The following is a 16,301-nucleotide window of genomic DNA, read 5'->3' on the forward strand; positions in this document are numbered from 1 at the left end:
AGTCTAAAGATTACATGAAGAGAAATTCCTGGTTGCTGATGTAATAAAAAAGCTCCTGTTGTCACCTTCTTTAAGTAAATAAAACTAATGTGTGGCAGAGAGATAAAAAAACACCTTGTGATTTAAAAAACTAGCAATATGGCAGTGATACAGAAAAAAACCCCCTAATTCTGCAGAAGACAGAGTAGATTTGACAATTTGGGAAAGAAAAGTAAAACAAGAAATGCAACATAAAATTTTGATATACAGAAAGCAAATGCTTGAATTAAGAAGAAACTAAAAAAGCACATGACACAATGTTCTCTGGCGTTTGTCCACTGCTACACATAGTAAAAATGAACTGAGAGGCATATTTTTTCATACTGCACAATGCCAATATAGGAAAATCAGAAAATGTAACCTTGATGTCCTGAGTATTCAAAAAGTCCTTTTTGGAGAGGATCAGATATTTTTAAATACCTTTTTTTTTTTTAAGAAGAAACCTGTCTAGTGGTTAATATCATTAGTGAGAAATACAGAAGAAATACTACAACAGGAAAATCATACCCACCTGGCTACAGAATACATAAACAGGAAATCATTGTCAGGTGATCCAGGAGTTTTACTATAATCTGTATACTTCTTCTGTGTGGTACTTTTTATATCTTTCATTACAGATTCCATTTCTTTACTCAGGTTGGTTTCAGACTATGAACAAAGACACAAAAGAATTTTAGTTAATTTACCCTGAAGAAATGCAGTAGTGGACTGTAAAGTGTAGCACTTTCATATCTGTAAAACACATTTGCGGGTTATGAAAAAATATGCATTAAAAATCACTATTCCTCAGTCACAGAAGTGTCAGAATATTTTGATAAATTATTCTGATTTGTTCTGAATATGAAAACAACTATTTTGTCCATCTGCTAAGTTTAAGAATCTCAGTGCTTGTGCTATTTTAAAGTAGATTTGCACTTTACAAGTACACAAAAAGACAAAGCATATCCATCAAGACTTGAAGGTAACAAAATTTAATATATTTTATTCTGTCATTCAGAGGACCTCATGAAGCTTTATAACAAGAGCATCTACAAACTGCTCTTTCTCTAAAACAAATAGTCCATACTTTACAAAGTTCTTAAGAGACACTGTTTACATAGCTTCCAGTTACAAGACTGTTGCTGTTTTTTCATTGCATGGAATTTATATTTTGTATTACATGACTTCGTTCTATGTAAATTACTATAGAGAAAACTGAAAATGTAGTCAATAAAAAAAATACATTAATCACATTTTGTCATAGCTTTCAACTGTGTGTTTTTAGTAGGTAATGCAATAAATGCTCTAAGTTTCTTGATAAGAAAACAATAGTATGTTGTCTTCAGTATCAGAAGAAAGTGAACTTTCCGAGGTTGCCAGGTTTCTAAGAGATCACAAATGCAATATAACGTAAAAACAGGAAGGTAGAGGCAAATTAACAAGGATCTTTCTGCCTTACACTGATGCTTACTGGGAAAGTTCCCAGCTGTTCTTGAAGGTCTTCCACCTCTTGCACAAGATCTTGCATACACTTGTTACTATGACTTTGCCAAACACTTCTTTCCATGTTGTTTCCAGGATAACAAGGAAGAACGCTGTTGGCAAACTGCCTACACAGGGGACAAGTAAATTCTCCTTTGTCCACTGAAAAACCCTGGAGGACTTGGTCATTCTAAAAGAAAGTAAAGAAGATGTAGCTGAAATTTGCAAACAATCATAGTTTTGATAGCTTGATATTTCAAGTGTATAGCTTAAAAAAAAAAAAACCCTCTAAAAACCCAAAACTGTAATAAAAGAATAACTAGAATAGTTCCCCATTTTACTGACAAAGGTCTTAGCTACTAGAGACTGTCTTGCAATCCTACAACTCAATCAATTTTCCTGATTTTTAAGCACTCTACATTGTCAACAATATCCTCATCATAAAGTAGAAAGACTTCAATGGATTATTTCCAACATTTCATGTCAGTTGTCTCTTTCTGACAATTCCGATAAAATCTGATTAGGCTGAAAAAACTCTAATCAAGTAGCCATTAGCAGGCAGCATGAGAAGAACCCTGATTATTTCTTGAATCACATGAAGGATGAAAGAATGGACACAGAAGTACATGTTTGGAAAACAAGGATGTGTCCTCAGTATTCCTGTTAACTGGCAAGAAACCTGGCTTCAAGCTTCATGAGTTGCCTCCACGGTTTCCCATGATGATATCTAACTATATTATGTAAAAATAAATGTTTTATCCAGATGAACACAGGTCTGTATAAATTATTTCACTCTTAAAAATGGTAGTAAATAGTCAAAATTATTATGCACTCATCTAGATGCTAGTAAAACATGCTAGGATCAGAAGTTCACTTAAATAATCTAGAATCTTCAAGAATACAATTACACAGAGTAACAAATTCCAAGTTAATAAAAAATCCATCAGAAAAATTACTTCAGAATTTATAAGATGCAAAAAATCACTTTTCCAAAATTCTGTAAAGTGAGACTCTACCATAAAAGTCCAGATTTTGCTGCTATATTATTACTTTGTGTAAATTTTATGTTATTTTATATTTATCTTGATGACACAATTACTGTTGCAAGCAAACTAAAATAATATGGAAAAGAACAATTCATCATGGGATCCAAGAAAGGTTGCCCACCTCCTAGCTTCTTTAGAGGTTAAGTTTCACAGTATGAGCAATGCTGACACTAAAAATACAAGGAATTGCTCCCAGTTTTTCTCAAAATGAAAAGAAATCCGTAAACCATAAAAACAAACTAACAAAAACCACAAACACCCTCCCCCACCAACCATCCCCTTCCCCAAACAAACAAAACCCCACCAAAAGACCCACCAAACACAAAACCTGAAGAAATATCCTACAAAGTAATCTTGAACAAAAATGCTGGTTCATACGAAACAAGAAGTCATCAGTTAATCTTTATTTTTTTGTGCTGGTTAGTTTTGTGCAAGATTTTTTCTGACATATCAGAATAACTGAAAACAAAGTACTTTTGTTAGTAATGTCAAGATGCAATAAGAGATTAAGTTCCTGAAATCTAATAAAACCATTCTGTACATTCATACAAAACATTTGATTGATCTGATTTGAACAGCATAAATCCAACTGATTTCAGTAAAAGCCTTTCAGATCCAAATAAACAACAATGATGTTCAGCTTTACTTACCCGTAAGGATTCCATGTAAGATTTGTGACAATCTATGTGCAAAGTGTGACCACAGGTTTGTACGTAAACACCTCCTTCCCAGCCTATTGACACTGCTTGTAGGCAGGAACTCTAAAACAAAGCAACAACAGTAAGAAAAAATGACGATTATATATAAAGCTATAAAAGCATTTACCAAAACTTCAAGATTTACAAATACATAGATTTTTGTTAGCATGCTACCTAATTAAAAGATATTGTGAGCCAATAAATAAAAAATTCCATTTTATAAGAAGTGTTTATTTATGCTGACTGACATGGCTGCTATTATGCTACTCTTTCCAATAGTTAAATTAAACTTCTGCAGTTCTTCTCACTTAAGATAACTTCTTTAAGGAACTTCTTCTATTACTGCATGAAGGTGGCTCTAACTCCAACAGCTGTTCCAATAGCAGAAGTTATCCTATTTACAAGGGAAATATACTGTTCCAACACATTTCATTCAGTTTTGTAGATAACCAAATAACAATATCACAGTTATATAATTAAACCACAATTTGTTATTAAAATTCAGTGTAAATACCTGGGAGTTTTAATGAGGTGTCAAACAGTATCATATATAACTTATCATAATTGGAAAAGAGAACAAATAATTGTTTAGGGAACTCAGTTGTATACTAGGTTTGTTTGGAAAACATTGGCCTTATTGGAAGGCTGCACTTACAGCCCACAAGTCCAAAAAAGCTACCCCACTGGTATTTTTTTTCAGAAAATAGTAACCTGAAGAAACAATCACCTCGGACAAATTTATAAGGAATTCAAGAAAATTCTCTTGCAGAATATCTAACTATAGTCAGTCTTAGTATTAAGTCTCCATTTCTCAAATATTTCATACAGACTGAAATGTACATTCTGGTTATACATTTAAAGAACACAGAAAGATTTATGGCTACCAGAATTGGAAAATAATTTTTAGTGTAGACTGATTCTAAAATGGTCTTAAATGTATGATGCAAAATCAGAGTATCATTAATAACTCTGATACTTGCATTTTCTAAGGGTGGCCTAGCACCCTTTTTTTTCCCCTGCATATGAGCAGGAAATCAAAACAAAATTACAAATTTTAGCTATGGGACATGCTCCTGTTTACCATGCCTCAAACTGTCATTCATAATGTGCTGTGAGCCTCTCAGGCCATAAAATAGGAAAGACTCTCTCTTGCTAGTTCCTGCATGATTCAGTAGACTGCAGTATTAATAATATGACATATCTGGCTAAGTCCCACAGGACCAATATTTCATTCAGAAAAATCATTATTTACTGCATATATCTAACGAGGCTACTGAGTAGCACTTGCAAAAAAAATTCCAAAACCACAAACAAAAATCAACCAAACAAAAAACCCAAACACCAACCAACAAAACAACCTCAAAGTCTTAGCCAGGAAGGCTTTACTCTATTACTCTTGAGCCCAGAAATAAATGAGAGTCCAAAGCAAGCCATAGGACTGGGATGGAGCACACTTCTATCAAGCTATTGGTTACAGAGTACTGTGTGATTCTGGAAACAGGCCTATCAATTCAGAATATTATCTCCTAATCTTCTGTCATACCTCTCCATAGTAAAAATAATTACTTTCAATGATTTTTCCTTTAATGGGCAAGAGCTCTACTCCCTGGCAGCAAGCATCAAATTCCAGCTAAGAAAGTACAAGACTGAATCTCTATGGAAAGAAATTATCTGCTTTGTCCATTTTCTATGCAGCATGTAGCTTTTGAATGGCATTTTGTTGATTTTTTTTCCCTTCTAGCAGAGTAAGCTAGATCATATTTCATAACTTAAAATTTTTACATCTAAATGAAATTATTCACTTGCCTTCCAAAATCTATTAGAGGAAGGACACTTGTTGGGGAGGACATGGTTGATAAATGAAAGGACTTCCTATTGCTTAGCTCAGCTGAACAAGACACTCAAGACACTAGCAGATGCTTCCATTTTTATGTCCAAAGCAATTTAAAGATTAGTTCTTTCGTGCAGAGACTTTTTTTTAGCACAGTAGTGACCTGAAAACGTGAAAGCAAAAATAGCTAATTCAACTGATGTTTGAATCAGGACTGGAATTTTTGAAAGTAGGATGCATTTACTCATTGCATTACAGTGCATGTTAGACTAATCTGTTGGTAGTGTTATTGCACAGAAAGGGAAATACAAGCTTTAGTGAGATCAAGTTTGGTAATGTTTTGCTTGGAACTCCTTCCACTTGTAGTATGTAAACACATAAAAATAAAGCTCCACTTCAGCACTACTTCCACGCTTTTTATGACTTCAGCAGGCAAAAACATTAACTATCTGAAACACTAAATCAATATCATCAATGTCAAAAGAAGACAAGCTCGTCCACAGATTCTTCCTCAGCCAAAATTAATTTGTTAAAAAATAATTTTTTGCTTCGGTCTTTCAGTTTCACTTTCTAGCAAGGAAATGCATGATATTTTCCTTAGAATAAGATGTTTTCTGAAAAGATTGACCAATTTTTAGGAGTGTATCAAAACAATTTATGAATTTTACTCTACATTAATCTACATAAGCAACCTTGGCTGCAGTTGGCAAATTTTAGTTATTTGTGATGTCATTATGAAAAAGCCAGCAATTGTGTTAGAATAAAAACTGCCAGTTTTTCCACTTTAAAGGCAAACTTCAAGCTTGTAAAGGCTCATTATTTAGTTAGATACACTGAAATGCTGGCATCTCACCTAGGACTAGTCTATAGAAGCTAATTTAGGGTCACAGGTTCCATATTATTCTCCCTGAAATACACAACTGTTCTGAGAAATCATTTATCTTACTATAGCTCTTTTAGGCACTAGCAAGGGAAGTCACAGGCCGCCCTTCCACAAAGGTCTTCAAGTGAACATGTCCTGCTAAGCAACAAGAATTGGTTCTCAAAATTAAATGTGAAAAGCTGTAACTTGGCTTTCTGAAGTAATGTAAAACTCTGTTTGGATCAGCTAACAGAACTGCAAAGGAGACATTTACTATCAATTAATGTAAAATTGCACTCCAGATGTCACACAGAGTTGAGGATTCAGGAGAAGAGAATGCATTCTCCTTCCCATCCATTCATACTCCCCTTCTCTGTAGCGGCTCAGAAATCCGTTACAGATTAAAACAACTCTTTTCACTTACTTTGTGTTTCCAAAATATTTAACCTGATGAAGAGCAATTCCTTGACTGAGTTCTCTGAAGGGCTACAAGTGAGCTGGTGTTTGCTTAGACAGTGAAATTTCAATTGTGTGGTGACACTGGATTGTGAAATACCTCCTTTTAGAGAGTATCTGTGTGGATGTTTAATGCCTGTGTAGCCTGTAGATAGACTAGATGCCTATTGCCAAAAATATAACTGGGGAAAGCCAGAAACTATTTAAAACTAAGGACCCTATCAAATGTAAACACTTCAGAATGACTGCAACATGGAAAAGCATTCACTAAACGTAGAAATGAAACCAGGAGAACTCTAAGTTGTACTTTCATTTATCTTTTCATATACAAATTTTTCTTAAGCAGTCGTCTTGCTCCCCTGAAATGCTTACATCTTTGAAGTATCGCTGTAGAGTTGTCAGCCTCACGTCGTGCAGCGCTGCACAGGTGTCCCAGGGGTAGATCTGCTCCTCCTCAGTAGTCGGGAGTCTCTTGGGCTCAGTGCTATTGCGGCATTGCCCCAGCACTGGGAAGAAACGCAGCAACACACTGAAGTGCAGTGGGTAACAACGGGCCAAACAATTCAGAAAGCAAACAGGCAATTTTGGTTTGCAACTATAATGCGTTTTGTTGATGTTAGAAAGTAAAAACTTCCTCAAGAATCTAAATACTGAAAGCTGTTCTTTTGCACTTGTACATACTTCATATATGTGTGTATATATATATTTATATATATGTGTGTGTGTGTGTATATACAAACATCTATATCCACTATCACATGTATCTACATGCAGATAACTGATGGCTGTTTAATTTTCTTTTCTTTCCAGTTTTTCCTGATTTTCCTTCCTGATTTTCCTGCAGGTCTGTAATGCACTGCTGTATTTGCAATGGCTAATATAAAGTAGGAGGGAATTAAACGGTTTGTTTTTTCCCCCAAATTTTTAGAAGTTCCTTATGTGTCTCATAGACAACCATCTACAAAAAAAATGGGAAACCCTGTGCTTCCAGACTTCACAGGATTTATGTACACCTGCCAAAAGCTGCAGAAACACTGTTTGTCCTACAAGCCACAGATTCATACCTGAGGATGCCTGTAATAGTACAACTAGCCCTGTAGGTCTGTCTTCAGTAGAAGGGCCACTTTGTCCACAAATAACACAGTCATATATTGCCTCAGAAACATGCTGTTCAGATGTAGCCACCTCCATGGCAATATCAGCATCTGGTGATTCTAAAAACAGACAAGAAAATTTGTATTAAACAGAAGTAAAGAAATCTAATTGAGGATTTCCATCTGCAGTGAGGTAGTGATGAAAAAACTACAGAATAATTTCTATAGTTTATCTACAGCTAAAACATTGTCAGTTGCTTGAAAGGAACCTTTCTGCTTCCAAGAAAGACACCTACAAAGTGGAATACATGTTCTTCCATAGGCAAAATTACTCCCTGTGGAATTAAATGTTCCATTTGAGTTTCGTATTAAACTTAATATCTTTAAAACTTCTACAAAACAGAGATCTAACTTCTGTTTCATTAGATATTATATTGAAAACTTTGAACACAGAGAGATGAAGGGCAACAATATGACTCTCTAGCAAGACTACATTTACTCACAGCTGACTGAAACAACCATTTGAAGGAAAATGACTATCTGTTTTCTTCATGGTCCACATTGCTTCATCCTAGGTGCACAGAAATGTTCAAAGCTAAGGCCCAGCTCTGAAGTATCAAAGCCACTGCACTTGACATAGCTTTGATCACCTGACAGTTGGTGGTGCTGATTTCAGGGCAAGCCGTTTTATGTTATGTTACAATCCAAGTTAAGAACTCCTTATTGCCTTGAAAGAAAAGCACCTTAGAACTAAATGATCCACTCCTGGCTGCTCAGGCTCTTGATCTAGAACATGTGGGTTCTTTGTGTCTTTCCTAGAACATAATTTTTCTAAAGGAAAACACTTCTTTCCTACCTTCAACCATACCCTTTATCCCTCTGATTAAGTAGGCTGGGTAGAGAATCCAAAAACCTCGAGTATAGCAACAGTCTTCATGCAGAATTGCTTTCAGAACTGCTGTCTTCTCAAAGTCTACTGCAAGTTTGGCACAGGAGGCTGCTGCCATAAGGAGAGGCATGTTGGGTGCCAGGCAGAATATTTCTTTGCTATAAAAAGCTCCATGCAATGCTCTTGCTCACAGGGCTGAATCAAAGTTACACTGTTCTAATAAGTAATGATTTGCTCGTCAGTTATTGAGGGTCATACGAAAATGAACCCTGATCTTCACTGACGTGCAGTTGTTAATATTGTACACATGTCTATCACCATCTAGTGGCAGCCAGATGTACAGTGAAATAAAATGCACAATGCATCAACTGCAAATGTCCAAAACATCCAGGAAACTTAGAAGCAAACAGTAGCACAGAAGGGAAGAAGTAAACACTAAATGCTACTTTTTATATCTAACATCACCTCATAATTGTGTAATGCATGATCATGTACACCTATGTACCAAATGCAAGAAATGACAAGGACTAGAGTTTCAGCCTTCTTTTCTCTTTTTCTAAAATATTGTCAATATAACAGAAAATATGCAACCATTCAGTATTTTTCAGAAGCACAGAAGGAGAACACAATGTATCAAACTGATTTTGGGCAATTCAATGGAAGCCATCAAAATCTGTCAATATTTAATTTACAAAATACCATTTGTTCATCATAAATTGCATGTTTTTAACCTGAAGAAAAAAAACCCCAGAACTTAGGATTTAAAAGGTGTTTAAAATCAGTTCAATATATGCAATTTATACTTTTATTGCCTATAGGGAGCAGGCACATAAAAATCAGGCTAATTTAATTTTAGAACTCAATGATTAAGTGCATGTTTCCTTCACAACTACTTAGATGTGGATGTAGCTAGGCTACTCTGGTGAACAATAAACTTTCAAGCAAAGTAAGCTACCAGCACCAAGGAAGATGTCCTAATAAAATTATTTGCACCTGAGTTAGGAAAAGAAAACAAAGATATATTGACAAGAAATTAAAATCTCAAATAAGTAAGAATACCAGAAAAATTGTAACCAAACAAAACCCCTCACTTCTTTTTGAATGGACTCTGATAAACCTTAATTACTCACTTAAACTAGCTCCAAAGATTTAATCTATTTGATTTCACAGACTTGTCCTAATGATGTCAGCGTGTGAAGAAGGGGCCAATGAAAAATACAAGGTAAGACACAAGGTACTGGTATCAGTTCACCACATTTCTGTCATGAGAATTGTCTTGTGTTGTAGTACACCTCAACCCCTTACAGTGGGTTCTGGAACTTTTCTTTGTCCTTAGGAATTATTTCACAAATTGAATAAATATGAACCTTAGAACACTGAAGGATGATGGACAAATTTAAACTGTGACAGAAATCCAGCGAAGAGCCTGTAGTTCTCAAGAGTTTTTTAGAAGTGAATCGTTAAGCTCTTTGTTTAGTTTGGTACCAACAGAAGTAGAGAAATAAGGTTACAAAAATCTAGCACTTCCTACCTCCTAACAAATTAATGATCAATCTGCTAAAAACTAGCACACTGATGTACTGCAGAATGCATTGCTACCTGAATTTAATTTCATTTCTACTCTCCAGAGCTAAGGGTGCACTCTGTTATTGCTTCTACCCAGCAAAACCCTAAAAGCAAAAGGGCTTTGTAAACACAGTAAATATAGTTCACAATCCACTGAGTGTAGTCAACATTTGTCCTGCTGTACACATTGTGTCAAAGTGGTCCCTTGGTATCAAAGCAACCATTAGTATGCTAATATTCTTTGCCCTGACCCAGCATATAAATTCTCAAGAGATCAGTACCTAATTTATTTTTCTATCTGGGTTCAGAAGATTGAGTGTTAGGAAATATATGTCACCTTGCATTAAAACTCTGTGCTTCTTTTTAAGTCTAACTAAGGAATGTTTCATGAAGGACAAAATGACATCCTGCTAAGACACACACTGTAAGAAAGACATAAAAGATCATCTGCATATTTATCAGGATGCATTAAAAAAGTTTAAAAATCACACCAGCCACTTCAGAGACATGAAAACTATTGAAGAAATGAAAGATATCTTAGCATTTATAATTAACAACTTCACCAATTTACAAATTTTCAATACGATAAGTAGTTCAGCAGCTTGCCTGGAATGGATCATATTTTGATTTTATAAAATTCAGACAGATCTTTACAAATACAACTGTAATTCGTTAAAGGCTACTATAACCTAGAACTGAGTGGTTTAGTTTTGTTCTTATCAAGTCCCTTCTAAAGATTGTGAATTTCAAAAATCTCCTGCCGAGAGTTGCACATCACAAGATAAACCATGGTCTCATCCTTAGGCAGTGCTCTCAAAGAGCCCAGAGGAGCTGGAACCAGGAGTTGGAACCAGGAGCGGGAAGGCCTCTGGAGCTGAAACCAGCACCACATTTTTGACTCTCTGGACAGTTCCTCAGACACCTCAAGAGCTCTATCTGGTGTTCTTAGAACACTTTTCTTAATTTATTTTTCTCCTTTTTTTGTTTATCCTGCAGTCAAACAGCTAAAGACAGCACAGTGGATGCTGTTCTATCCTAGTTCATTAACATAACTGTTTCTAAATTTCACCTAATTACTTCCAGGCAAGCTTGAATGGCAATGCAGTTCTGCAGATGTCACAGAATATAAATAGAAAGTAACAGGGGGCACAAATGGAAAGTGCTACATAATTGGATTTTTTTTCTACAGTAACTATGTGAAAGAAAATGCCAACCTTTATTTTCAGAATCTCAGATGAATTTGGGTATGTCGATTCAAATAAATAAATTCTACTAGAAAATGAGACACAGTTAATATTGAATAATTAACGTATAATTAGGTAACTTCCTTTTAAGCCATGTTTCATTGCAGCATCCCAACAATCAAAGAGGAATACCTCAGGGGATTAACAGTGCCTCTGTGCACTTTATTAAACACTTTAGAAACTAAGAATTATATGGGTTATAATAAAATAACCTTTAAGCTTTGGCTCTTCTCCATTATTCCCATCTCTTCCTAGACACATTTATATTCAGAGTATTTCCAATCTTCTACACTGTCAATAGAAAGGTATTATAAAGTTTTTTATATATACTCCAAAGCAATTACAAAAGTTCTCACATTTTACCAGTGAATCACATCTACTTCTCATAGTTAAAGTTTTAAAAGATGATGATGATGATAATAACATAAATCTGCCCAAATAGCACCAACTAAAACAGTGACAAAACAGGGGAGCTGAGGCCTCATCCTCGTATTTTTGACAGTATTATTACTGTTACAACAAGTGAACAAAATTAAGAAATAAACCTACTGCTGAGCTTCAATCTGTGAGAAAAGTAACAGTTAACAGACTTTTGCGAGAGGGAAATGAATTCCTACTGATTTTAGTATGAAAGGATTTTTTTATTTTCAGCTATTTCAGCACTGCTATGCTACAATTCAGGGTAGACCTATGAATTACATAAGAATAGTTTAAAATTGAATCACTCCAGAAAGACTAGTTTCAGAATTCTTACTGTGTCTTTGCTTTAAAAGTAGAGTAACAACAGTTTCTGCAATGTTTTCAGTAGTTCTCTGTATCGTATACAGAATGCATTCACAGCTAAACAAACCACTTAGATCAACAAATTGAAGAAAATATTCCTGGCAAAAATTAATCTAGATTTTTAAACAAACCCCATGCACTACAATGGTATATGAACTTACTTTCTATTTTAATGAGAGCTATTTTAATGCCAGTAAGAACATAAAAGCTACTACTGGACTATAGTACTACTTCAGTGTAGTCTCACAACAAAGTCAGAAAATGGAAGACACTGAAAACAATTAGTGAAAAGGCAAAGTAATTATTAGTTAACACAATGCCTGGAATTCCATTAAGTTGTTGCCAAATGTCTTTATGTAGAATAAACTTCATGAAAATGTAGTTCATTAAGTTGGTTCTATCAAGTGCTGTGCATGATCCGGTATAACTGAAAACAAACACTACATTTTACATTGAGGCATCTGAAGTTATTAATTCTTTAAACACTAAGAAGCAAAGAAGCAAGCGATTTAAATCTTGCATGCCCAAGAACTTTTTAACACACAATCATAAACACAAAGGCCCAGGTCTGCCCACCTGAGAATTTAATATTAATTAACTAAAAGCTAAGTGTTCACAGTCCTTCACAAAAAGAAGTGCTGGGTAATTTACTGATTTAGCTACCACGATTCATCCACAAATCAAAGCAGTTATCTTAAAACATAGCTTATAAAACTTATGCATGGAAGTATTTATGCACATTTCTGTATATATGGAAATATAGCTATGCAGCTATTGACAGGTACATCAATATGTATATCTATATGTATATAGATATACACACATCTGATTTCATATATATACACCCCATATATATATATATATACTGGAGAATTCAAAATCTAAGTGACTGAAGAATCAAAGTTTCCCAGTTACTTTCAATTAGTCATGACCATATAAAAACTTAATTTTTAATAAGGAGAGCTGCAAGGTTCTTCTTCCCTTCTTCGTTACTTCAAAAAATAGATTACAAACAAACAGCTGCCATTTAATGAAGTTGACTTACAATACAAAGTTCACAGATGAAAATTAAGAGTATTGCACACCCCCCAAACATAACTTCATATATAGTGATTAATTTCATAGACTCTTAGTAAGTCTGGGTTGGACAGGATCTTAAAGACCATCAAATTCCAATTCTCCTGCTGTGGGCAGGGACATCTTCCACTAGACCAGATTGCTCAGAGCCCTATCCAAGATTGGTAAGGTATTCAAAACCTTAAAAGGTATAAATGAATAAATCTTCTCAGCAACCTGTGAACTGAAGGGCATTTAACAATTTCAGAAGACAGACCTTTTCAGCAAGTACAGTTGTCAAAATGTTTTTAACCAACGCTTAAATCAAAACTTCACAGCAAGATGATACTTGATGGAAGGCACGGGAAGATTCCCACTTTTTCTTATCTTTCAGAAGTGCAAATTTTCTGTGAAGTGACCCAAATGACAAAAATATTTTTCATTCCTCAGCTGAACACAAACTAATCAGGACTATGCACTTCTAGACAGAAGAATCTGAAAGAACTCATCCTCAAGAAAAACAAGACCTGATTGTGCTGTAAAGCCAGTATTTGAAATAGGATACAATGTTATCACTTATAGCAACTGAGGTGATCTAAAAATTATGTTTTCCTTAGTCCACAAGCACATTTAAAAGGCAAAATTTTCACCTTACTGAACTTTGAGGCTCTATGGAGAAATAATCTTAAATTCTATTACTACAAATTAAAGAAGAATACAATCCTAAAAAGCCAAACTAATTTGGGGATATTTTATATTAAAGGTAAATACTTTAAAATGTATCACACATTTAATAATTGCATGTACTGTATATTAACAAAAACAAGAAATAAATTTATGTCCTACAGATTTGATCTATTCTTTAGCAATTATGTATTCAGTAATATCTGTCCTATAAACAAAGTTAAGCTCCCTAAGAAGTATACTGTTAACAAGTACATACAAAAGTATCATCTGAGGGGAGGGTTTCCTGCTTGACTAGAGTGGTTGATGCTTGGGGTTTTTTTTGTGTGTGTCTTTGTTTTTTAAACTGAGTAAAAACCTTAATACTAACATGTGGGAAGAGACATAAAAGCAAGCAGTCAACCACACAAAAACTTACCAACATCCATGGCAGTTTCCATAAAGCTTTTCTGCCTTGAGGCAAATTCAGCCAACAGTTTCTGTTGCCTTTCTCTAGCCTTCTGTCGTCTATGTGAAAGAAAGGGGAAGAAGAAAAATAAGCAGGCATAATGGAGCAAAAAAACCCCTTTAAATGTCAAGCTGATTACAATTACCACCTTAAACAGTATCATTCCAAATTAAGGGTGATATAAAGGAATAATTTTCAAGCCTAAAAAAGGAACCTTTTGCTTTTCTAAAGCAGAGTGTTTAAAGAAATTAGTGTTACTTTCTTTTGAGTCTGAAAAAACAGAACAAAATCCTGTCCTAAAACATCTTTCAAAAGTGTTCACCACAGGATCTTTTAACAGATTAGGCGATAACATCATAAGAAAAATAAGTCAAGACTTTAGTCCTGAAACTTTTTTATCTATTACATATGGGAACAAAATGAGAGAGTAATGTCATTTGTACAAAAACAAGTACTTCTGTGAGAAACCAACATTTGCAAGTTAATTGTAACAGTAATAATAAACCTCACTCCCTTTTGATATCAAGCATGATGGTGTAGCAAACAATTATGAATCATTTATTTTTCAGCTAAGCCTCCTCACAGTGGTTCGTTCTCCCTCACTTCCACCCAAGATACTGGCCACCAACAGCTTTTATACTGGGATTTAAAGAACCTTGAGATTGCATCCAGGTTATGAGCCTTTATCTCCCTGAAGCCAAGCTGACTCCACTAACTTTTCCTCACTGTTTGTTACAGCTCTGGGATTACAAATGGTAAACATTAGAGACTTACTCTGGCCTATCTTACTATTTAAATACTGCAGTGGGTAGGGGAATATTGATGGATTAAAATAGATAAAGAAAATAGACATTAATTTTACTAACATTGACATGAGTTTACAAATAGAGGAGATGGGAAAGTGGAAGTGGGAAAACCAAACAATAGTCCTACACCACAGCTGCTCACCACACAGAAAATGCCCTCAGCTGAGTGGTTTACACAGCACCTCCCCAGTGCAGCTACAGCAGCTCTATCATAGCTACAAATTCAGTGTATCAGCATTTATAATGCATTTTTCCACTGCTCAGAGATGACTCAGATAACTAACATGGGCTTTAAAAACAAGACTCAGCATCTGATACCCCGATGGGTGAGTCCTCTTCAGTCTCAAGCCCTGTCTGATTATCAGTGTCCTGGCACAGAACTGGCATGCACAGACCCAAAACAGGTCATACAGTGTAACCTGTCATCCTGAGGTGACTTGTTTTTAAGTCAAAGCTTCCAACTTGTTTTCTTAAAGGCATCTGAAAGACCCAAATATCTCTGCCCATTTATCTGCTACATTGTACAGTCACCATTTCTCAAAATAACTTCCATTTACAACATCACTAAGATTCATTATTCTGAGGATCAGACCAGAGCATTCATTAAACTGGATTTTATTTATTTCTCCCTCGAAATTTCTCAATAAACACCTTGACTAAAAGGAGAGTGACTGTAAATAGATGCATTTAATAAGAAGACATAAACAAAACTCTGACAGATTCGGTACAGCTCAGTAATTTTCCATGATGGCCCATGGGAATATGACACTGCAATTGAAAAAATACTGCAAGCAGCTCAAGCTTGCTTCTAGGTCTGTATTTCAGTTTCTATGGCAACAATCCATTGCCTGAGTGATGCCATTATATGTTGAAATAAGCTAAAAAAGGCGACAGCTTAACGTTCACAGTCTGCTCAGTCTTCACTGATACAAAACCAGAATTGGGGGGACATATCCGAGAGATTTTAATGAAAAATTTATTTTCAAACAAATAAAAATAGCAGAAAAATAAAAGTAATCCAGAAATTAACTGAGTCAGACGACTGCAGTTTTCTAATCTAATTTCTAGAACCATAACTACATATTCTGATTACATAAACCATTCAAAATACTGCATGAACTCAATAGTCCTGTTTTTCACTCCAACCTATGCTCTCTACTTCAACTACTGTGCTAAGTACTCTGACCTGAATTCCCCACTTTCTATCCCCTAACCTTCTAATACTATCCACTGTCCACTCCCTTCAAATCTCACATTCCAGCCTTTTGCATCAGCCAAGCGTCAGTCTCTTCCCACTCCAGCCAACTCTTCTTTGCAGCTGAGTCTATGACATCCCCC

At 35.1% G+C, this 16,301-nt stretch overlaps 1 protein-coding gene across 2 annotated transcripts in view; it reads right to left on the reverse strand.

Moving 5' to 3' along the window:
• The window catches only part of UBR3 (ubiquitin protein ligase E3 component n-recognin 3), a gene marked incomplete at its 5' end in the record, with an annotated part of 104,502 nt that overhangs the window by 36,699 nt on the left and 51,502 nt on the right, over positions 1 to 16,301 (reverse strand). The window contains 6 exons of one of the 2 annotated variants that reach the window (XM_083865237.1): positions 551 to 687; positions 1,490 to 1,690; positions 3,197 to 3,307; positions 6,766 to 6,899; positions 7,458 to 7,607; positions 14,128 to 14,216. In XM_083865237.1, the coding sequence (XP_083721363.1) occupies positions 551 to 687; positions 1,490 to 1,690; positions 3,197 to 3,307; positions 6,766 to 6,899; positions 7,458 to 7,607; positions 14,128 to 14,216 (822 nt within the window). Of the gene's footprint in view, positions 1 to 550; positions 688 to 1,477; positions 1,691 to 3,196; positions 3,308 to 6,765; positions 6,900 to 7,457; positions 7,608 to 14,127; positions 14,217 to 16,301 lie in introns of both variants that reach the window. The other variant, XM_083865236.1, reaches the window with a different exon arrangement.

This window comes from Zosterops lateralis (assembly GCF_965231275.1).
Source record: "Zosterops lateralis genome assembly, chromosome: 7".
Taxonomy (NCBI): Eukaryota; Metazoa; Chordata; class Aves; order Passeriformes; family Zosteropidae; genus Zosterops; species Zosterops lateralis.